At 39.9% G+C, this 25,154-nt stretch overlaps 2 protein-coding genes across 2 annotated transcripts; one reads left to right on the top strand and one right to left on the bottom strand.

Moving 5' to 3' along the window:
- Nucleotides 1-6,342: 6,342 nt before the first annotated feature.
- Nucleotides 6,343-10,378, top strand: LOC122667543. The gene is made up of 5 exons (XM_043863852.1): nucleotides 6,343-6,375; nucleotides 7,403-7,887; nucleotides 7,997-9,305; nucleotides 9,409-9,555; nucleotides 9,794-10,378. Exons 2-5 carry the CDS (start codon nucleotides 7,834-7,836, stop codon nucleotides 10,294-10,296), a joined length of 2,013 nt encoding a protein of 670 aa, XP_043719787.1. The 5' UTR covers nucleotides 6,343-6,375; nucleotides 7,403-7,833; the 3' UTR covers nucleotides 10,297-10,378.
- On the bottom strand, nucleotides 6,413-25,108 carry LOC122667315 (protein WHAT'S THIS FACTOR 1 homolog, chloroplastic-like). The gene is made up of 2 exons (XM_043863573.1): nucleotides 23,840-25,108; nucleotides 6,413-6,428 (listed from the first exon to the last, which is right to left on the bottom strand). Exon 1 carries the CDS (start codon nucleotides 25,106-25,108, stop codon nucleotides 23,840-23,842), a length of 1,269 nt encoding a protein of 422 aa, XP_043719508.1. The 3' UTR covers nucleotides 6,413-6,428.
- Nucleotides 25,109-25,154: the final 46 nt, after the last annotated feature.

The raw sequence follows: 25,154 nt of genomic DNA, 5'->3' as shown, positions 1-25,154 counted from the left end.
GACTACTTAACCTGACCATGGATTTAGGAATCAGTATCAGATTGTCCGTACTAGTTGAGTCGTATCGGGACCAGCTGTTCATGATCCAAGTTTCACTCTGAAGAAGCAAAATAGTGATAGTTTTGCAGAGATAACCATCAATTTGGTTGATTGGGCCAAAATTCAACCAGTCTCGTTTGAGAGGGATTGTATTTGGATTATAGAGCAAATAATGGACTCAATTTTTAGGACCTAATTTCTCTTCATCCATGGTAAAGAAAGAATCTCTTCAACCATATTTTTGACCTTATACAATAGAGAGTTAACGATGAACCCAGAATCTAATCATAGAGTCATATCTACAATGTCGAAGAAAGACAGTGAAGGAAAACTTAATCCCACTTGCTAATCTTTAAATAATAGAAAATTAATTCCCAAATCCAAATTCTAAGGGCGTGCTGTTTGATGTCATTAAAGGATATCTAATAGTGACTAAATGTGCTTTTTTTTTTTTTTTTGCTAATGGTCAGCAATGTATTGATAGTAAAAAGTAAGATAATTACAATAGAGGCAGCAACCCTTAGCTACTACTCAACCTTTCAAATCTCAGAAATAGGAAACAAAATTCTAAGATTTACAACATGATTCTATGGTGTTGTCAAAATCTGTAGTGTGGTCGGCCCAGCGCCTCCCAATTTACAGCATTTAATATGAAGCTTGGAGATGCATCCCAGGTATGAGTCGCCTTTGATCTTGCAGCATGATTTGCTAGGGAATCTGCCGGAGCATTTCCTTCTCTGAAACAATGTGTGATGCGCCATTGGATGGTTTGAAGGAATTTTTGTGCCTTCCACCATTCCTGTAGAAAGTTCCATGACAGGTTTGCAGAGAGAATTGTTGTTACCACTGATGCAGAATCGCTCTCCACCCATAGCCTGTTTGCATTTAACATTTGCACTTCTTTGATTCCTATAAAAAATTAATTCCCAAATCCAAATTCTAAGGGCGTGCTGCTTGATGTCATTAAAGGATATCTAATAGTGACTAAATGTGCTCTTCACCTGGCAGGTATGAGACTAATTATAGGTAGTTGTGAGTCTTGTGACTGGTGGAGTGAAGACTTGGGCCTTTGTGAGATTGAGAAAAGCCTCTACTTGGGGCTAGATGAGCCTGAATTGAACTGAAAAGTCCACACCTTTTGTAAGACTTCTTTTGATGTCACAACGCACACCTATTGTGAGACTTTGTCACGTACACATAACACATTTGCTTAATTAAGACCCATTGAAACTGAATAGAGGACCTAGGGGAGTAAACATCAGGGAAGGGGTAAATTAATGAGCCTACCCCATGTCCACCAATACTTAAGGATTGTAGAAAATGAGATTGTACCGGTTGAATGGATCGAAACTGATCTAGTTTGATCAGACAATTTCAATATATATATAAAATATAATGGGGAAAAGAATGCTATTTGATCGGATATGGCACCTCTCCAGGGAGTTCAATGTCTAAGGGGCATCTAAGGGTGGGGCTATGCTGCACACATTTTGATGCACCCCTTGGAATGTGTGCAATACAGCCCAATGGCTAGATGCTCTGTGGATGTACTGGGCTCCCTGGAGATGAGCTCAGATCACATGGTCTTATGTCTAGACATAGGTGGACGTGAAATGATCATTGTGCCTCCATAGAAAGACAGAAATTCTACCCCATGATGCTTTGTAGGTATGTTCCCATTGACCTAATATTATTAAAACTAGATTAAAATCGGACCAAACCAACCGTTAGACAACCTTACCTGCACCTACACTTGTACACCTTACACATACCCCCCACGAATGTACAGTTAGTTGTACACCGACCTATAACACGTGTAGAGGTTTGACTAATTTTTTCATGACATGAACTGATAAATTGACTTCTAATGACGTATGTGCCGGTTTTGGATAATTTATTTGGTAGGTTTTTGTCAACTTCATTTGTTTATTAGAAAATTTAAAATTTTATACACGTGTCAAATAGGCAGTTGGCAAAGATAAAAATCTTTTTTTCCTAAACTAACGAAAATGAAAACTTTAAAGAAAAACACAAATTTGGGTTGAAAACTTTAAGGAAAATTTAGAGGTACAAATATTGTTTATGCTTCCTATCTTGCTATCGGGAAAAGGTTGGGTGCGTCACCATCGGTGTACCATAAACTAGTGTTTACGGTGTCTCTGCTGCTCTTTTTCCATTTTTTAAATGACTCCCTTGTTCCTCTTGTATGATACTCTCTTGCATCCTTCTTGATGTTGTTTACTAGTTTATTGCACATAAGTGGTATGCTTATCCCCCTCCCCTTGATATTATAAAAGACTTTGTTGAAATAGCAAAACTAATTTAAATAGTGTAAATGTACAGTTTAAACAAGTTCTAATGGTTTGGTTTCAATCGATGCTTTATTGATCTCTCATTTTTTGACTTGTTGGGACACCCATTCCATAATCATCTTTTTCAGTAAGAGGACGGGTCAGTTTTGAAACAACTCCAAATTCTGATCCTAAATTGACACCTTTAATCGTTTTACCTTCTATTTGTTTCTATATAAAAATGCAAATTTATTTTTTTGTAAAATAAGATTTTTATTATTTATTTTAATATAAAATATAAAAAATATTGGACAAAAATTTTACAATAAAACGAACAGAACTTAATTTTATCCATGGGATGAAGCCCCTTGAGCATGCAATTAATTTTTTTCAAATAAGAAGGCATAAAGAGATTTTCAAAAGTAATTTAAAAATAATTTAATATTAAAATATGGATAAATGTCTAAATAAGTACATTTTTTCTTGTCGTCCAAAGCCAGAAAACAAACTAACCAGATGATGTCAAGCTTTTGATAAGTGACGGATTGGATTACATCATTATGCCATTATTATTTATTTCCTATTAAGAAGTACAATTAATGTTCATAATGAAATAATTTATAACAATATCATATAAGTCATCACAAGCTCCATGTTAAACTCTATACAGAAGCAAGGTTTTCCACTACTGCCGAGCTAACGGCTGGACGCATACACAAGCTGAACCGGTGTGCATTGGGATTTGTGCGTGGCAGCCCAACTATTGGATGTATCTTTGGGCATTCCCTAGGCGATGGACTCCCTAAAGAGTAGTCAGATCCATCGAGAAGAGTGCGTTGACACATTGGGGGCAAAAATTCCGTTATTCATGGGGACGGGGTGATCATTTCCGGCCCCTAATGTGTATGGATATGGACTCTACGTCTCGTGGAGAAACTTTTCTCTTATACATTAATGCCATAACCTCTCTTGAGTGTTGGAGGGTTAGCCATGGCCCATGCTGACATACGGTAAGGCCCCGAATAGGTTGGCCATATCAGAAATGATAAAAAGAGGACCAAATACCTTATATTCTATGTGGTGTTTGGTTTTTGGTTTTGGATTTTGTAAGAACCGACCCTTCCCCCTCTCCCCCCCCCACAAAAAAAAAAAAACCGACATAAAATGTTCACATTAAAAAAAACCAATAATAGGGAGAGAACACTACTTGATCGCACGGCCCCTTATCAGCACGGGAACCAATGGGAATGCACACTTAAGCATCCAATATGGGAAAAAGAACAGTACTTGGTCGTGTGGTTAGCGTGGCTCCTGCACCCAAATAGAGTATTGATCTGCCCTTATAGAAAGTACCGCCCTACTCCTATGGAAAGACGAAAATCTCACCTAGGTTGATGTTTGTGCATGCGCTCCTATTGCTTAGTGTGTGCAACGTGATGACTCTAGAGGCCCAAGCAACGTCCTCTCACCCATATGAAATTGGATTTGGATCCTCTATTGCCGTCTGCCGAGCTGTCCGACAGGACCGTGCTGCCCAGACACGGTACTGCATGCAATGTCCACTTTACCCCTGCCCAAACGCCTTGTCCGAGTGGGGGTAAGGTGGTCTTTACACGTAGTGCAATGTCTGGGCAGCACGGTCTTACCGGGCAGCTAGACAGTAGAGGATCCAGATCATATGAAATTAAGGCAAAAATTTTCATTAACCGTGGTTCCATTGTTATTATTACTCCACTCTTACTATCCTTTCCACTATTTCCAATGTTCCATCTTATCATGCAAAACACTCACCAATGAAGGGATTCGTGATTTCGTGGGGTGTGGAAAATTTTGGTCTTGAAATAAAAAATAACTGGATTGACAATAAAATGTCACATTGATGAAATATCTCTTTTTTTTTTGGGGGGGGGGGGGGAGGATGGGGTAAAAACATCGATGAAATACCAAAGATTATCTAGGGTGACCTAGTATTGCAAAATCTATTCTTCTAGGTGAGGCAATAGCAATTAAAAGTTGTTTGTTGTAGGCAATCTTAGATTGTGTGGAGCGTCTTCTAGAGGATACTGACTCCAAAGACCTTATATCATACTTCGGTGAAATATCTTTAAATATTTCTTTATATGCGTAGCGTGTCGTTGTAGATATTTTGCACTTGACATCTTACTTTGTTTATGTAATTTTCAGTATGTTTCAAGGGATATCAATATGTTAGTTGATTCCTTAGTCAGGAAGGTTCTCTCTATGTCGTGTACGACAATATGATCTAATTCCACTCCGTGATTGATGAAGTTCTGTACCATGTCAACAACGAGCTTGACACAACATTTTAAATAAATTGGTTTTTTACCAACACAAAAATGAAATACCAAAAGGTATGCTGTTTTTTTTTTTTTCCAAATGTCACAAGGTATCTATTGTGCCACGTGGAAAGATGATTTGTCCATTCCAACTGTTGGACCAAGCGGACATGGTTTTGATTAGTCACATGTCAAATTTTAAAGTCTAATTCAATCAAATACCATTTTTTGTCTTCACACACATCTTGTGTTTGTCCATGCATGTGTACTGGTCCTTTAAAGGACTTAGATCCTCTCTAACTACTTGGACATTCTACTCCTTTTCAACTACTCATCCAACAACTGAGAGGATTTAGACATGCATCTCAATAGCTGAGGGTGCGTGTCCAATTCCTCCCCACCGTTAAATGGGTCGTTGGAGTTGGAGAGGATCTTTGTCTTATTTTAATCATCATTGTGTACTTCCCCACTTCCGAAGAGTGGGATAGGAGTATATGACGGTTTGGATTAAAAGACAAAACTGTAACAATGTATGTTTCAAAATTTTCTTATGATTTTCATAAACACCACACCTTGTTACATGGATAACTAACCATAAATAAAACCAAACTTGAAACAAATCTATAGTGAATCGATAAGAACCCAAAACAAATCAAATTGAAGTCGGAAAAAATTCCTTAACGATTCTACTTGAATTAAAAATATTGAAATCGAATCAAATTGACTAGTTGACACTAGAAGCGTCAAAATTCTACATGAACCTATTTGACCGTCTGAATCAAACCCTAATTAGGCGGTTTTAGATTGGGGTTTTTTAGATCGAAACAAAAACCATATGAAACCTGAAACCAAACCAGTTAAAAACCGGTATCAAACTGATACTAACATGATAAGAGGAAACTAAAAAACCTAGACCAAAGCAGACCAAAACCAAAACCAAAACCAATACTAGACTAAACCGGTTCAGCCCGACCGAACCGAACCGAACCGAACGCCTAATTCTAGTTGACACCTCTACGAGTCTCTCTGACTTTTATTACACCAGCGCCGACAGATTCTCTGACAAGTTTATTACAGTTATTAGTTATTGACTGATTCGAGAGTACGATTTTGCGCACTGCCATTGGTGGCAGTTCGTATCAGATTCTGTTCACTCTCACGCAGACTCAGTTTTAAGAATAGAATATCCCATCTTATTATAGCGTGATAAGACCACGTGGGATGAGACGTTGGGCCCATAACTCCACAATCTCTCTCCGTCCGATCTCAAATTCCTTCCCAAACAAGGGAAGAATATCACCTGATTCCTAATAGAAATGAGAATTAAGATAGAGTGTGAGACTACAATTCTCAACCGTTGGATTGGAATCTCATTAACTAACTTTAAGACCATTCCCTTTGAGCAAAGTCAGCTCTTATCTGTTTAAATAGAATCTTCCCATTACGGGTTCTAGAGTTCTCGATCCGACGGTTAAAAGCATCGTGTATTAAAATAATACTGCTTAAGCCTGCGGCCGTGTATCGTGCGCGTCAAGGATGTCATTTAGTGGGGAGAGGAAACCATATAAGTCCATTCATTCAAGAGTTTTCCAAGTGAACTGAAATTCCATAGCTTCTCGAACTAAAAACGGCTCTCCAAACAGGCTTTTTTCGCTCCATCACTACTAACTTTTCTGCTGCATAAGATGGGTTTGCTCTAATACTCTCTGGCCTCTTCTCTTTCATTCTGTTCTCCAAGCTTTTAGCAGGTATGTACCAACCAGAAAAAGAAATCGTTTTTTTTTTTCTCTCTCTCTCTCTCAGAATTGGGTTTATGCTTATTCTTCTTTTCGTACATGTATGAATACAGAGCTTTTGTTACGAACTTAGGATTGATTGTGTTTGAAATTTTAATTCTTATACATAGAAACTTAAGACTGATTGTGTTTGAAATTTTTGATGCTAACAAGTCTGCTTTTCATGTTTTCCCCCCCCCCCCCCTTTTTATTGAACGCCCAGTACGGAATAATCTCTCTGTGCAGTTCAGTGAACTTTCGTAGAATGAGTTTCTTCTTCGGACAAGCCCTTTTTCTTTTCAAAATGAAATTTAGGGTTCCCGACCTCAACTGCTCTCTCCAAACAGGCTTTTCTAAGGCCTTTTCACTCCCTTAGCACCATGTTTTCTGCTGCATAAAGAGGGTTTTCTCTCTTCTGTTTGAACCCACTACTTCCTCCTCTACTCTCTATCTTCCCCCGCTCATTCTGCTGAAGCTTCACCAGGTACCAACCTGAAAAGGAAAAAAAAAAAAAAGACTTCTTATTCATCTTTAAGAACTGGGTATATGTTTATTCTTCTTTTTGTGGGTGGTGTATGGGTCTTTGTATGTAGGTAAATACGTATTTGTGAGTGCAGAGCTTGTTAGGGATGATTATGTTTGAAAATTTTACTTATCTTTCTCTGCAATTCAGTGAACTTTTGTAGAATGAGTTTCTTCTTCGGAGAGGCCCTTTTTCTTTTCAAAAGGAGATTTTGAGAGATTATCTCTCTTATCCTTTTAATTGATATTGGGTTTCTTTTGTTTTCATCTTATTCTCTTATTACTAAATCTACCTTTCATATCTATTCCCTTTAATCGAATCCCAGCTCAAAATTGTTTTTTTTTTAAAGCTTTAGTCATCGCTCTGTGCAGTTCGGTGGATTTTGTAGAATGATTCCCTTTCTTATATACTTTAGTGGGTATTAGATTTTTCTTTGGGTTCATTAATGTTGAGAGCTTTTGTCCATCATGGATGCAGGCAAGTTTTCAAAAAGGGATTCCACGGAGCTTCCAGGGCGGGGCTGTTGCGTTTATCACTCTGGCCGACTCTCCAGTGAAATCTTCTCGCACCTTCAGGGAGGTGTGGCTTCCATCAGAAGGCATTGGTCCCTTCCTTTCTGCTCTTCTGCTCTTCCATTGTACTCGGTCTCTTGTTTGGCATCTCCCCATTGATTATGGCTAACCTTTGCATCTATCTTCTTCAATATAATTGCTACTTTGTTAAGGTTTCCTTTTGCAGTCTGTTATATCTCAGTTTTTAGCCATTAGAGAGGTAATACCAATTAGGCAGAAATCTAGAGAGAGAAAGAAGAAGAAGAAGAAGAAGAAGAAGTAAGAAAAGAAGAAAAAGAAGCTAGCCTTTTGTGTTCTTTGTTGGATATTCTAATTGAAACCAGTATCCTATCTGAAATGGCCAAATTCAATTGTTTCTCCGTGCTAGTGGGGTGGAAGAAGAAATCCAAGGTGAAAAGCAGTTGTGTTCTGAATTTACATGTTCTATGTTATTCTTTCACTACCTGAGTTTTGTATCTGATGTTTTGTTTTCTTATCTTCCTGCCTTGTTTGCTCTCAGGTTGAGGAGGAATGTCCAGACCTTGTTCACTATAGCAAGGGACTTACAACTCCACAAGTAGAGCTAAAACAGCCAGTGAAATCTACTGAATGCAATGAACTAAATTCAACTTCTTTCCGTTTCTCAGCTCCCATTGGTATCCAAGAGAATTCTTCCCACAAGGTAAAGGTGCTTGGTGACGAGAAGGCTCTTGGATATGAAGCAGCTCAGGCAGCTTACGAAGCGGAAGACGAGCATGAGGAAAACTTGTCTATTAAGAGGGATTTCTCAGACTTTGATCTTCAAGCTCTCGAATCTGAAAGAGAAGGAGAAGTGCACCACTCAACTAACAGAAAAATTGCCTCAGACGATTTAATTGATCGCGAGATGGACTATCAGTCAGAGAGAGATGTTGACTTGGATGCCGAATTGATCCAAAGTGGTCATGTTAGTGACCCCGGGATTGGCAAAGCAGAATTCTTGGCTTCTCCTGGACTTATACGCTCGTGCTCCAACCTTGAAACAAGGGATCTACTGAAGAATATGGCTGATGGGATGCCTCCTTTAAAATATCGTTCTTTCAAACACTTGCAGAGTTTTCCGTCTAGTAAAAAGGAGGAATTTGATGCAGGAATTCAAGGCAGCCCAGAATCAGTAATGACATCTCGCAGTGCAGACAGAGTGATGCTGAGGAAGCAATCTTCAAGCCAAATTCTCCCTTCCAGGAGTAGAAGACTCTGGTGGAAGTTGTCTCTCTGGAGTCACAGGAATCTGGAGAAGTCAAGGAGCATGAAAATACGGCACCTCTCCAGTATCAGCACTTCAAACCAGAAAGGTGGGTATTCCTCGGACACTCTGGAACCGAACCAGGCCAAGGAGTTCGGCAGCATGGAATCACCTGGATCGTTCACTGGAGAATCCAGAAACAACAGCCCGGACTGGAACAAGAAATTTCACCATGGAGCTTCTGGCTTATGGCCCCAGAACCAGTGGGTTGCTTTTCATACAGGGTCTTCATCCATGACAAGAGTCGATCAGTGGGTAAACAGTCTTGAGACCCAACCACCTCCTCCAGTCAATGCTGAAGACATGGCCAATGAAGATATCACATTCCCGCCTTCTCCTGATGCATCTCCAGCTAAAAACACAAGTCATATGAACCACTGGTCTAATAATGTCTCAGAGGAAGTTTTACATGCTAACAATGTGATCCAGTCTCTGAATTCTTCCTCAACTGTAGCCCATATCGCTGGTATGAGTTTGAAAGTCATCCCTCCAATTTCAGGATTCTCAAGTCTTCGATCTGTCAACTTATCAGGAAATTTCATAGGTATCACATTAAATTATAAGTATTATTAGCTAAAGTGTCAGATAGTTGTTATGAACATTGGCAACACTAACTTGTCTGTTTTGTTGTTTGCCCCTATTTGCAGTCCATATTACTCCCGGCTCACTACCTAAGGGCCTTCATATGCTGAACTTGTCCAGAAACAAGATAGTCACCATTGAGGGCCTCAGAGACCTGACTCGGCTGCGAGTACTTGATCTCAGTTACAACCGGATCTCCCGAATTGGCCAAGGTAAATGCTACCTTCAAACCTTTTCTCTGGCTTTGAATTGGCATCCTTTGAATTTTTCTCTTCTTTTCCCCACAAGATTTTTTTCTGTGTTTATTTTTTGGTATGGTGGTTCAGAATAAGCCCATCTTTGGGTAAGTGTTCCATGCTTCACATTAAGGTTGCATTTGCAGTCCCAGCTTTCTCTACTGCTGCCTAGTTGGACTCTTGAAGTGATCCCTCTTGCTTTAACTGTTGTTAGGGCTGTCATACTGTACGCTCATCAAAGAGCTCTATCTGGCTGGAAACAAGATCAGTGATGTAGAGGGGCTACACAGGCTCTTGAAGTTGATGGTCCTGGATCTAAGCTTCAACAAGATAACCACAGCCAAAGCGTTTGGGCAACTAGTAGCAAACTACAACTCCTTATTAGCTCTGAATCTGTTGGGCAATCCAATCCAGAGCAACATTGGTGAAGACCGGCTTCGGAAGACGGTTTCTGGAATCCTCCCACAGCTATCTTACCTGAACAAGCAACCCATCAAACCACATAGGGCAAGGGAGGTGACCACTGCTGTTGGGGTCAATGAATGGGCCTCTCGTAGGAAAGCACTGAAACGAGTGAGCACAGTTGGATCATCTTCATCCGGAAAGCACAGGAGCAGTGTTGCAGGGACTGGACAGATAACGAGCCATAGATCAAACAGAACCCACCAAAACTCCCCCACAAGACGGAAATTGTCAGCACGTCCTTCTTTCCATTAGGAATTTTCCCCCTTCTTGGAAATTATGGTTAGAGGCGTGTCTTGGTGCAATACTAAAGCTTGGGCTGCAAGCATGAAAATCTGTGTTTGAATCTAAGAGCGGTCACATTGCGCAAGAAATTGCTGAAGGCTGAGACTGTCCCTGGTCCACTCCACCAGTGGGACTCCTGCAGCCCTTTGGGGAATTATGGTTGATGCCTGGAGTTGAACATTGTTTCTGTTTAATGTTCAACGATGTGAGGATGGGATTATCTAAATTGTGTTTTTTTATTGATCTTTGATTTTTATGTTGTTTTGTTGTAAATATTGTTTAATGATTAGTTCTAATCAAATCCTTGGATATTCAGTTTGAGTTCGATTTAATGTAAAACAGTTGTTTCTTAGATCAGGTACATAGGTCAGAAGTTGGTTAAATTGCACAAAAGGTAGAATATTCATTGCAGCTAAATTTCATGGTTGGACTGGAAAATCCCACCTCACTTAGAGATTCGACACAGAGAGACCAAAGCTTACAGAAACCTGATTTGATTAACTGTTCTGTTGTGGGAACTTTGTTTTTGATAGATTAACTGAAACTGAACCCATGACCTGACCCTTTTTTCTTGTACAGAAACCTAATTGTTCTTGTTGGATTTGAGTACATCCTACAGATTTAATGTCTCACTTGTTTGGTTGAAAGTTCAAGGCCAAGAAGGGTGTGCAACATTTGAAATGTGGATTCTGATGTCCCAGAAGAATAATTCCAAGGAGAAATGGCTTCCTTTAAGATCTTCAGTTGGATTAAATAACTTAAAATATACCATTAACATTCTATGGCTGTGCAAGATTTTGTTACTGAACTGCTAGCTCCAGAATTCGGATCTCAAAGTCAATGTTTTACACTATTACATGCATCTCTGTTGTGTTTCCTCAGGGTTGGGATACTGAGATGCTTAGAAACAAGAATAGTTATTGATTATCCTTGAGAGCATTGCATTTAAAACAAGGGAAGTAGTTTTCTATCTCTCTCCTCAAAATAAGGGGGCAGAGGTATATTTTCATATAGGGAGGAGAGAGATAAACTCATGGGAGTGCTGGCATAGACCACACTCCTGGACAGAGTTCTTCTTCTCTTAAAAACCAAAAAGGGTAAATACTGAGTAGTCAGAATGATCAATCTTGAGTAGTGTTTGCTGGATCTTGAGTAGGTCCTTGGTTGATCTCTAATCATTGGGTGGATGGTGACCCAGCAAGAGGATGCACGCATTGAACAGAGTCATCAAGCAGTGTTTGTTTCTGTGCCGGAGAATTCTGATTTAGATGGACTCGATAAAAAAAATTGGCCGGAATCGACTTGAAACTTAGAAACGTAGCAAAGATTGGCTGCTTTGGATTAGACGAAATCAGGATGGGGCTCGGCCGATACAACCAATCTGGTTCTGATTCTTGAAACTCTGCCTCCTACTTTGGAAGGGGATGAGGTGGGTTGATTCCTGTGATTATATCACAATTTTAGGAATCGGTATTATAGCCGATATATATCAGTATCAATATCGGTATTGACAGCGATGGACACCCTCACCGATACTGTGAATTAAATCCATGGATTATACATTGTCTCTTTCACTTCTTATCCTGTTAAAGATAGATGATTATTGATCCCTTTCTTGATACAAATGCTGTACGTCAAGTAAAGTAAACATTTCATAATTCCTCTTTTCCTGTTGTTATTGCCACTATTAGTGCATGTGTGGTTACATATCAATCCACGTGAACAATCCAAAATAATTTAGATTCCATACACTGATAAAGTTCTGTGATTGATGGGTGAGGAGAGTATTCTTGTGAAAATTTTCATTTCATTGGGGGTTAAAAAGTAAATTCACACAGTACTGTGTCTTGGTGAAGTAGGCCTATACACTCTCTCAGTCTTTTCTTTTCCTAAAATAGTCCTTCCTAGACCCTTCATTACTCATTCTTGTGGTATCGGTTTGTACCGATATCCGGTTTTTTTCCAATACCGACACTTATACGAAGCAGCTGTTTCAAATTATTTTGTCCCTCAAAATACTAATACCTTAAATTTCTTTGACTGTTTTACCTTTCTATGTTCCGATATCATTGATATTGTATCGATCACGGCGCTACCAATACAAATCGGCCTAAACGACCTATCTGATACCAATACATGAATGAAACCATGCCATAGACAACCATATCTATCTTCTGCTATGCATAACTGACTTGATGATAACCAATGTCGATAGAAGGTAGGTTCAGTGGCGACTCGGGTCTTTTGAGTGTCAAAGTGGGTTCCAGTGTCGACAACCATATCTAATATTCCAGTCAAGTTCTACATGGTCTTAAAGAGTTACTAATCTTCCTTCATTGTTTACTACTTTATTTTTGCATATATGGAACAAAACAGTGGCTCAGTCAGGCTCTACACGGCAACGTTCCAAAAGCTTGTTTCTGTTTTTTTTGAAACAGAAATGGAATTGATCTTTTATGGGTCACCTGTTTTTTTTTTTTTTTTTAACGAACCTAGTGTATAAAACAGTTATAAGAAACATAAAAGTTAGTCAAAAAACAAAGAAAAAACAGAAAACTGAGTAAAAAATGCACATGAAACCGGCGCCACCACCACCACAACCTCTAATGCTATTTCAACCACCAACACCACCTCCTCCTCCACCACAGCCACCACCACCTTTAGGTTTATCATCCAACATTTGTTGATACAAAATCACACCAAAAATTCAGAATTACGGGGCTAAAACCAAATAAAAAATATAATTGAACTTAATCTATTTAACTATAACCACAGATCTTGAAAGGGGAAAAAAAGTCATAAAAAACCAGAATTGCAAGATCATCTGCTATCAATAAATTCCTTCATAATCCAATGATGTTGACGAAGCATTCTTCATGTCAACTTCCATCTTCTAAGAGTAGACAACTGTGGCTCAAGGTAGTGCCTCTCAAGCCAGGAGTGTCAAAAAAAAAAACACCCAGAAATGGGGATTTTGTAGAAGAAAACGAAAAAGAAGAGAAGAGAAACATACAACACCTGATTTTACGTGGTTCACCCCCAATTTGGTAAGCTACCTCCAAGAACTGTTTTCACTACTTCTCTGAAATAAGTTACAAACCCTCAAATCTTGTCTGACCCTCTCAACGAGATAAGAAAACTTTATAAGGAAGCCAAAACCAAAAAAAATACCCCCACTCGATCTGATTTGGACCAGAACTGAATATATGTCGAAATAGATTCGAAGTCGACATATGTATTTTTAAGCCGGCATGTTTCGGCCCTCTGAAGATTCCCCACAACACTTTTTGGACTGAGATCAGGTTTCACCAATAACAAGAAAAACCTGTAGAAACTATGGAGCATCGATCAGTTTCTTTTAATCAGGGTTTTCAAAAAATTGGTGAATCGGATTGTGAATTGAGTGATTAATATTGGAATCGTATCCAGATTTCTGTTGTTTCGAATCTGTATATTCAATCCAAATTTCTCCTATTAAGTGGGTGAATTTTCAGATCAAATGGCCAAGTCTAGGGTTCTTGAGATCAATTTCAGCCGATTCCAGGCGATCACTTCAATGGCACAATAATGTCCGGTTTGGCAAGTGAGTCTCCCGGTTTTAAAACACGACGCTCTCAGGCAGAGTAAGGATTTGAGAGATACCCGTGGACAACAAGACCGTAAACAGGAACTCTACTTTTGAATATTCACCAGAAACTCGCTTCTAGTCCTTGATTGCTTCATCAACTGGTTGTGTGAATATTGTCAACTTCTTCTGATCACCAGACAGAGATAGTTGCAGTTCAAGAAAAAAGCCATTAAAAAACAGAGTAATCTGCATTGGATCCCTCCCGACTCTATTGCCGTGGCTTCTTTCTTTGAACTGCAACTATCGCTGCTGGTGATGGTTTTCTTAATTTCCTCGTAACTCCAACTAGGATTGGATCTCGACTCGATCTTTGCCGTGACTTCTTATATCTTCAGATACAATCGAAGTATATATATATATATATAATATATATAACGACTTTGTACGATTCATGAAAGCCCTTTTATCGAACCCGGCAAATAAGGTGTAAGATTTTAGGGAATGCATGTTTTAAGAAATCTGTTACAAAACTAGTTTCTAGCGTAACAAGTTGTAGAGGAAAGATTTATTTCCAGATTTTGTGGAGTTAATTGAGGGTGAAGACAGAGTAGTTCCCCGGGTGTATATGAGGATGGAAACAGTGGGGAAGTTACGAAAGTGGGTAGGCCAGCGTAAAGATTCTATTCTAGATGGATCCTTTCTAGTCTTAAAACAGTCTGTCCTGTGCGGTTTTCCAGCCGGATAATTTCTTCTTCACTTTATTTATTTATAGTTTTTTTAAGGGTAGAACTTCTTCACTTTATTAACAACATTATAAAAGGCATGTTTCCTTTGATTATGGGACAAACAGATTTGTTCCCAAGTAAACAGAAATGTTCTGTATTTTTTTAATGTCAAACAGTTGACTCAATGTTCTTCTATTGTCATTTTAGGAGTCGCATTTTTTGCCTATAGGAGTCGCATTTTTTGCAAAAATATATGCAACTTTTTTTCATTAATTTGTGGCCCAAAAACATTAGAAATAATTCAATAATTATTCGAATCGTGGTTGGATCTTATTGCTTTGCTCTCCAAACATGTGGTGTGTGTTGTGCATATCCGCCATTCCACGATCCTAAAAGTCGGTTAATATTTTAGGGTCAGTGTGTGATTACATTTTCATCTAAAAATAATAAACAACAAACTCAGCCTTATTCCAATTTAATGGAGTTGGCCACATGGATCCAAACAAAACGATGGTTAAATGAAAGATGGGGAATAGAGGGATGGGAGATGAGATGTGTAATGAAAAATGCAAAAAGACAACTGAAAGGAGGAAAATTATTTTAAAAAAATAGATGGAAAATTATTATTAAAAAAAAAGGATGGAGGAAAGAGGCACAACCCAACACGTCAGGAGAATCTCAGCTAAATGGAGTTTGCTACGTGGGTCCTTACCCTCCAATAAACTCTATCCAATGTCATACTTGATATAAGACCTAGACTATACATGTCCTTCGTCACAACTTCTTCTATTGTCATTTTAGGCTTGCCCCTAGCCCTTTTAGCTCCTTCAATCAGGATCATAACACTCCTCCTTACTGAGGTGTCTTTAGGCCTTTGTTGGATATGACCATACCACCTTAGACGATTCTCTCGGAGCTTGTCATTGATCGGAGCAATTCCCAAGTCGACCCTAACACGTTCATTCCTAACTCCTCAAAAAATTTTAATTTCTAACACATTGCAAATTAAAAAATACAAGGACGTACCAAATGCACGAGGCTCCTGCCACTACGAGGTCTGGGGAGTGTCATAATGTATATAGACTTTCCCTTACTTTTACAAAGAAACTATTTCCAGACTCGAACCTAGGACAACTTTGTTTTTGCATGAATAGAACAAAACAATGGCTCAATGAGTTACCAGGCAAACAAAGGAGAGCCTATCCAAAACAAACTAGATTTAAATCTACATCGCAGGTTCTCGGTCACATTCTTGTATCCATCTTCTTTTATTTTTATCCTGACTAAATAAGTTAGACCCATTGGAAAGAAACAAGGCTTAAAAGCCCTTTAATTGTGAGGGATATCAAGATGGATATCCATGACAAATGCCAAAGTCTCCATCCTTGAAGGGCACAGTTCGAGTAGGAATTTATTATATTTAGTTGTGAAATGGAAAATTCAAGTCTCTTGGATTCAAGGGCAGTGATTTTTCTCCCCTGTTTGATGTCTCCGATTACACTGTCTTAGGGTGTTGGGCGGGTGGGTGCTTTTTGTTTCTTCAAGGAGTTGTTTGTAAGCGTGTTGGCTGTGTCTGTATATTCTTTCCCCCTTCTTATTCATCATTTTGATAATAAAGTCATATTAACAATCGATAAAACAAAGAAAGAAAAGGAAAAAAAAAAAAAAAAAAGAGTTCAGACATCCCATGGGAATTAATTGTTTATCATTGAGGACTGTGTTAGAATGCCGAACTGGACTTGTACTTCAATGATGAGGAGAACACACACCATCACTGATCGGCTTGTTCCCTCATATCCTTTCTCTGCAAGCAGAGTAAGGATATGAGGGAAGAAGCCGATCATTGTAATACAAGTCCAGAAAGATGAGGGGAACACCATCACCAGCTCTTTATGACATTAATCATAAAGTCTTCGGTAGGAATCATACTGGAGAAAGAAAGGTGTCGAGTGTTGAGGGGGTTCAAGTTCAAGTTCATCCAACATAACTAGAGAGATCTTACGCTGCCGCTATCCGGGAACGAGAAGAAGCTGCCAATATTCACCAGAAACTCTCGCTTATTGTCCTGGTGCGAATATTGTCAGCTTCATCTGGTTACCATACAGCAGTTGCGATTCAAGGAAAAGAAACCATCAAAGAGTGAGTAACCTTTTGTATCTGAGTAAATATAGGGAGAGAGTCCATATGTTTCTTGCTTTAGAGGGTACGTGTTGAGGGAGATTTATTTCCAGATTCTGTTTTAAGGATACGGGTGGAAACAATACGGGAAGTAAGGAAGGGGTTAGGACAATCTTGGGTAGAAAACTAGAAATTCTACTCTACATGGATTCCACATTCCAGGGATGATTTTTTTATTTTTTTTTTGGAGGATTTCTATTCTAGATGGACCCCCTTATTATTATTAATTTTTTTCAACCATTGGATTTGGGAATCCATCGCGAAATATGCCACAGCGATTTATCCCAGCTATTCATGGTAATTTTCTACCAGCGCTAAAAACAAAGTTATGGTTACCACCGTTAGTTACTGTTAATTATATTATTATATCATTAAAAAAATCTAAAAACCTTACTTAGCGGCAATAATTACAAATGAAATTATTTTTAAGGAAAGAGAACGCCACAAGATCGTGGTGGTCATTTCTACCCTCCTATGTCAAGGTGTAGGGGCGGCGTGTCTAACCCAACCGAGTGACATAACTTTCACCCTTATTTTTATCAATATAGTAAATTTATTTCTATTAGTAAATAATTCATTTCCTACCAAGTGTATTACTCACCACTAAACATATTAAATTTCTTGGAAAGAGAACGTTGTTGCATGGGGTGCGTTGCCTCTGTGTCCAAACATGGGGATATGCAAAATGACCCCCTTACCCTTGGAATTTCTACCTTTTTAGGGAACAGAGTCATTTCGCGTGCCCCTGTGTCTGGGCGTAGCGTAGGAGCAATGCACCGCAAAGGTAGCATTCTTTCTCTAAATTAATTTAAAAAACCCACCTCAACCACCCCTACCCGACCCGACCTTGCTTGCAACACCTCTCCCTGTTCTGCAACCGACCCACCCCCACACCCCCCCGCCCCATCTCTCCCCCAGCTACCCAACTTTGTAACAGACAACGCCTCTCTCTCTCTCTGCCTTTAACCCACCCACTCACAAACAACGCCCCCCCCCCCCCCTTTCTATAACCCACCCACCTGTCCGTCCCCACTATCATCTCCCTTCCCTACAACTTTCACTAATTGCCTTTTGAATACGAAGAGGAACAACGGGTCAATAGCCGTAGCTTGAAGTCTTTCCTCACAGAACCTACTACAGTGCTACTCCCTCCTCCCTTGACCAACTACATCTACCATGTTCTTCCTTTTTGCACTTCATACTTTGTACCATACTACCATGTGACATGTGTGATAAATAGAGTTTTGTTTGAGAAAATCAAAGAGGAAACACAACGGGATTCTTCCATTTTGTAGGACTTCTCTAGATTTAAATAAATGAGAAACTTATTACATATGATCTTAGGGAGTTTGAAGAAGTAAAACTATGATTTCATAATTTAAGTTGCTTTATAAAAAGCAATAGACAACTTAGATTTCATGATAGTGAAAAAATTCCACCACACTAATAAACCCGCCTTGTTAGAAACAATTAAACTTCTTCTCCCTTTTTCTATAGTGTCTAGAACCGTTTAAGAACTGGTACCGTCCCGTCCCGCTAGTAATCTGGACTAGGATCTAGGTTTGATCCCGTTAACTAAATGGGACGGTACTGGGATTGGCACTTTTAGTACCGGTACCGGTACCGTCCCGTCCCAAATACCGGGAACCGTCCCAAATACCGGGAACCGTCCCAATTGACACCCTTACCTACAACTACATCCCCGCTCACCGGAACCCCACATCCTACCCCCCCTTCTTCTCTGGACACCCTCATCCCCACCCATCTAATCACGTCAAGCTTCCTGAGCCCATGTGCGTGCAACTATTACGTACCCACACCACCGAAGGGTGTAAATCTACAAAGGCATGAGATTCACCGGAAAATTATCTCCTACAATTCTCTGCCCGGTCCATCTAATAGGGGGTGCACCCCACCCGGGCAATCCCATATGCAACTCATGTACCCCAACTTTAGACCCATAAAAGTGATCTATTACATAAAAAAAAACCTTGGGATCAAAGGCCCAACATATATATATCCTAACCCTAGACTTACTTCTAAAGAAATAAGCCCATTTCAATGATGAATCTGCATCACACACTCTGTAAATTGAGCAGTTCTAGGTCTACAAGTCCTGGTTAGTCTTCCTGTAAGAATACTCCAAAAGGCAGAAACCAGCAAAAAAAACGAAAACTATAAAATTTATAAAGACAGTTTGACCTTCTACAGATTGCAAAGCAAATCTGTAATAAACAAAACTACAGATCAAAAATAGGGTGGGGTGACCTCAACCAAACCCCACCCTAGACACTTTGTATAGTACTTACATGTATGTTAATTTTGTTTACTAGAGGCAGAGTTAGTAAATTCAGACCATCACAGTATCAAAAATAGCATAAAGCCGAAGTCAATACGTATCAGGTCTAGGTTTTGGTTAGACTAAAAACCTAACTCTACCCTAGATTGGGTACCTGAGTTTTAAAAACAGATCCCAACCAGAAGCTTAGCATCCCATCAAACCTGAGATAAAATTTGGACTGAATAGGCTGAATTTGGTTGGGGCCTCCCCAAGATACAGCAGTTGTTAAGCACCACCAACACAAGTGATCTAGTCACCTATACAAGTTGGAACACATTTGTACCTCCTTTTCTCACATGTGAAGGTGACTAAAGTAACTTATACGCTGCTATGCTAAACAAGATCTCTGCTTGAGATGTTCCTAGGGTTGTCAAAATGCATTCATCAAATAACTCAATCTGGCTGCAAATAAGATTAATGATTTGGAGGGGTAAAGCTAAAAATTCTCGACCTGAGCTACGACAAGATAACCACAGCCAAACCACTTGGTCAGCTAGCGGCAAACTACAACTCCCTTCGAGCTCTCATTCTCTTGGGAAATCCCATTGAGAGCAACATCCATAAAAAAACAGCTATAGAAGGGGGTTACTGGACTCCTCTGCATCTAGTTTACTTCAACAAGCAGCTCATCCAACCACAGAGCGCACAGGAAGCGGTCACAGTAGTTTCACAAAGTCTACAATCATCAACAATAAACTGAAATATCGCAGGAGGGCACTGAAGATGGTGGATCAAGGTTAATCATCTTCCAGTTGGCATCGGAGCAGCAGGACTGTCAAGTGTCGGCGAGCCAAAAAGCACCTAGAGATCAAAAAGAAAATTTCATCACAGCAACATTAAAGAATGGACGACACCATCCCATGCTTCTTCTTCTTCCTAGTAAAGCTCTTCCTCCTATTGGAGAATTATGATTTCTATATGGAATTAATACAGTTTATATTCTGATGCAAACAGTTTATCCCCAACTTTTAAGAAAGGAGAAGAGGAAAAGAATACTAAGATTAATTGAATATTGATCAAGGTTAAACTGAGTTTGTAGCTTTGTAAATTTTCTGATCATGGATTTATATGTTTTATAATGGTATCTGCTCAAGTAAAGTTGCTTTTCTAGTGTCATTTCATCATATTTAGCAGGTCTGAATTCCTCAGTAGTAACCCAGGCCTTTGGGCTATTATTTGCCTCTGCTACTTTTACCCTGAAATACTGAGCTACATCCCTTTGGCGGCTGGTTTTATTTCTTAAGGTGGTATTGAAGCCATAAAATATGTTCATTGTCTCAACAATTGCATTGGATGATTCTACAAAATTTTGAGGTTGATTGCAGCAGGTGGTTAACAAACTATGTAACAACAGCAAAAGTGCAGGGCATTTGAAATCAACAAACACTGAACACCTGAGAAACAAAAGATAAACCTATAAGCCTCGAGAAGATACTGGTTTGATGGCATTTTAAGCACTCCCCCCCCCCCCCAAAATCAAATCACGACTGTTTCTTCAGCAATTTCAAACATTAAAGCTATGTAAAAAGAACAATTAAGAAGTATGATAATGAGTTATAAAAGATAGGGAACCAAATCCAAAACCCTAATCCAGAAAGTCAGCAAGTCCAACAATCTATCAGTCAGTTACTGATACAGAATATTTTAGATCAACTAGGTAGACTGTGGAAATAGTGGCTAAGTAAGCCCCAAAGGACAATGACAACCCAAGACAATTGAATAGGAGGACATTTTTCAAGAGACTAGCCACCTTGGGAAACCAATAATCTAGCAAGTTAGAGGACATAAAATAAGAAAGCCCCTGAGCAAGGACTTCGCTCCCACCAATCTGTCAAGCCAGAAAGCATAAATAGGAAACAAAGGATTGAAAGGTATGGATTAAACATCACTCAAAACAAGGGCCAGATTGCTGACAAATGAATCAGTGGATAGGGTGACGAGCTGGAAATTGACAGTCATAAGAACCTTGGTTGAAACTCCTCATGAAAACAAGGCTCAAGCCTTGGGAAACCCAATTGCCAGCCAGGTATATTTTATCTTAGATAAGAAGCAGAAGTAGCCATGTCATTGTCATTTCACCCGACTGAGAACAACTCTCAATAGATGAGAAGGAATCCAACAATTAATGCTCATTAAATGCTATCATGGAATCCTTTGGCTTGATCCTTTTGGGTGCAGAATGATCCCAAAGTTTCACTATGTTTTTAGTCTACCCTAGGGCAAGCCGTATGCATTACTAATGACCTAGCTGCCAAGTTCTTTTGCCTTCACATTTGATCAAGTATAAATATGTAGATGACACTCAAGAGACTCCCGTCTGACCTCTTTCCCACCCAACCCCCCCCCCCCACCAAAAAAAATCCAATAGTATAAAGGGAACTGCATTTTACTTGTATTTAGAAAAACTTCTGAGTAGATCAAGCTTTACAACACAAGCTGTAGAAAAAATATACTCTACATGGTGGACATCAGCTTATTTCCCACTCTTTGCATGTCTACCTCTTGCGCTCCTTGAGGATGGAAACCCAGTCAAATAGTGTACTTATATTTGCAAATATCAACAGAGCTCCAGGGCATACCTCGCATAAAATCTGTCAATTACCCCATAAAGGCCCAAAGTAGGTCCAGCTTTAACCCATAAATTATATAATGGTGAAGGAGTCATACCACTTGCAAACAATGGTTTGTACAAGGGTGACCAAAGATTTTGCATTATTGGCTTCCCTCTATCTTATAAGGTCCTACCTTTCCCCTTCCACGATTTTAAGGTAATTCTTGACACTCATCTAGCCCCTGCTGCTCATTAATGCCTCTCTTTACTCGAGGGTTCCAAACTATTCTTTCTTCCTCTTCATAAATACTTGAAGATACATCTAACTTCATGGGGGAACAGCTCATTTATGTTTTGGCAAGCACATAATATACCACTTAAAGCCAACCATCACCCACGTTCTGACATTCTTCATATTGCCTACAATTAACTCTGCATGTTTTCTCAGGATCCCGTTTACAATTGTCCAGACCATACTTCCCACCTACAATTCCGCAACAATGAGGCTTCGTGCTCTCCTAAAGCCTCCACGATTATATCCGTAGCAATGAATTGTTCATGTGATTCACATATCAGACGTTTAAACTAGATCTCTAAACTTCTTAGGTTGCAAACAAACTCCCAGTCTAAAAGATGAATTCTTCTTGTTCCCCTTGTCTTCAAATCAAAACTTATTGATTTTCTTCCCACCCCCCACCCCCCCCCCCCCCCAAAAAAAAATAATTAAAGACACTTTCAAACTCCAATTAACCAAATCTTTGATAGTAGTGTGTGCGTGCAGCCTGAGAAACCCTTCTAAAGATAGCAAATCAAGAAGTTTTATCCAGCATCTTCACACCTGTTCACAATCCCTCTCCTTCTTATGGTTCCATGCAAAGGAAGATAGTAGTAGCCTGAGCTAGGTAGAGCTTTCTAGACCTGCTACAACCCAGATGTCAAGAGCAATCCAGTCTTCGTAAGCACTGCTTATGAAGATTTGATAGCAATCCAATCTTCACAAACTCCCACTCTAAAAGATGAATTCTTCTTGTTCCCATTGTCTTCAAATCAAAACTTATCAATTTTCTTTCTCCCCCCTCCCCCAACAAGACACTTTCAAACTCCAACTAACCAAATCTTTGATAGCAGTGCGTGCCTGCAGCCTAAGAAACCTTTCTAAAGAGAAGCAAATCAAGAACTTTTATCCAGCATCTTCACACCAGTTCACAATTCCTCTCCTTCCTATGGTTGAATGCAAAGGAAAATAGTAGTAGCCTGAGCTAGGTAGAGCTTACTAGACCTCCTACAACCCAGATATCGAGTGCAATTCAATCTTCAAAACTCTTCCCCAATGAGGCATGTCCTAGTTAATATTAGACCCACTCTTCCCCACTTATTATTAGTGACATTGTAATCAACTTTGATGGCATGACTCTTTGGGTTATCCAGACCCAGGCCGCCCAGATAGTACTGGAAGGGCCTTCAGATATCATTAAGGCATAATGGCTAGAAGGGCCTTCAGATATCATTAAGGTGTAATGGCTAATCTATCAACCATAAAAGTAGCCTCCCACATTTTTTCTGTAACTAAGAACCAAGATGATAAACTCCAGAAAGAAATACTTGGAAGAGAATTAGAATAGTATCTAACAACAAGTGGATCACCCAAGAGTAAATACAGACATCCACTTGCAAGACCTGAGCAGAAGTCCAGAATATAAATTAGGTAAAGACTAAAGTCCCCCCCCCCCCCCAATAATGCAATAACAGCGTCTAAAAATGCTATCAGTTGTGGCAAGATACCTGATTCATGCTCACAGGAAGAATTGCTCAATCGACCTCAACTTCCTCATAACTCCAGGCCCTGCTTGGAGTATTATCCCCATTGCTGCAGGTCAGAAGTATTGGCTAGTGAATTAGATCTCCCACAATCAATGTTCTAGTCAAGAGTCCAGCCCATTTTTCTTTCTTTTGTCTCTCCCCCCCCCCCCTCCCCAAACCCCAACCGTGCTAGGGCTGCTTGGAGAGGAACTCTTTGCTTCTGGTGAGGAATGGAAAGAAGGTGTCACGTTGGACGAGCTCTTCCCTTTTGTTCTTTCAATCGATTCATTAAACAAAATCTTCCTAAAGTTCAGAATCCTTCCTTGTCAATAGCATCGATTCCATCTCTTTCATTTAAGGCTTTGAGCAGAACGATAAAGCTTCTCATTGAAGAGCACCTGCGGATCCTTCTCGATCAAAACCCCTTCTTGCCTATAGGCATCTCTCAGGAATACAGCCCAGTTCATTTCGGTCCCAGCCAGATAGAACGGTCTGGGCTGTTTCTGAAGCATTTGGTAAGTGTGCTTCGTGAGACTGAATTCCTCCTTAAATTCCACAATATGATGTATTGACGCCCTCTTTTCCAATGTCAAGCTCAAGAACTCATGTAAAACCCCAACCCGATACTTCTCCGCTTCCAGAGACCAAATCTTTAACTCCGAAGCGTCCGAGTAGGGAGAAACCAGCGGAAGCGTGGTCACCAAGTTCAGCTTCCTCGTATCATCCTCATCGAGGTCCAAGGATTTGGCATGACTCAGAGGAAATTTGAATGCTTTCTTAACTCGATCCTCGTCTAAGATAAAATCCCTCTCGAGAGCACTCACAGCTAACGCAGGATCCCAATTCACAAGTTCAAGTATCCGCTTCCCATCAGTCTCAACAACAATTCTGAAATAATCTGGATACTTCGAAACACGGTCTCTAAAATCTTCAGGAATCCCAAATAAAAGTCGACAATGATAAATCTTACTCAGCGGAATTCGTTTCTTCGCCGACATCATGAGAAGCTTAAGGACTCTAGTAACCCTATCTTCCTCCATTTGATCCATAATGGACTTCTCCTCCTCGAGCAGATCTTCCATCAAATCAGTGAAACCAAACCACATTTTGCCGTCTGTGTGGCGATAAGTCTGGAAGATCAAGGGATGGCGTTCGATCGACCGGGTGACCTTGCGGCCCCGAGGGAACCCTAGTTCACGGTAGAGCTTGCCCGCGTCATCGAGGCGGAGGACGTGTTCGGGCTGCTTGGAGAGGAACTCTTTGCTTCTGGTGAGGAATCGAAAGAAGGCGTCTCGTTGGACGAGTTCTTCGAAGTGTTGGATGCGAGTGGATTCGTGTTGGACGAATTTTGTTCTTGCGCTCTCTTTCTTTTTCCGTTTCTTCTTCTTCGTCTTTGTACTTAAGAATGAGGTCGAGAACGACGAGCAGAAAGAAAGACGATAGGGTTCAACGGGGTTATGCAGAGAATTCGTACTCTCAAAGTTTCGAAATGGAGAGGAAGGTGTTGCAGAGATTGAGTAGGAAACTATTAGGGTTTGAAAGCTACAGATTCTTTTCTTCTCCGCGACAAGGCGCGAAGCCATTGCCATTTCGATCTCTGCTCTCCATTGGGGTTCCATCGTTATATACCTGTTGGAACTTGGAAGTGGACGTGGAGATAAAGGA

Source organism: Telopea speciosissima, chromosome 7 (assembly GCF_018873765.1).
Source record: "Telopea speciosissima isolate NSW1024214 ecotype Mountain lineage chromosome 7, Tspe_v1, whole genome shotgun sequence".
NCBI classification, from domain to species: domain Eukaryota; kingdom Viridiplantae; phylum Streptophyta; class Magnoliopsida; order Proteales; family Proteaceae; genus Telopea; species Telopea speciosissima.
This window is presented reverse-complemented; position numbering and strand designations above follow the sequence as displayed.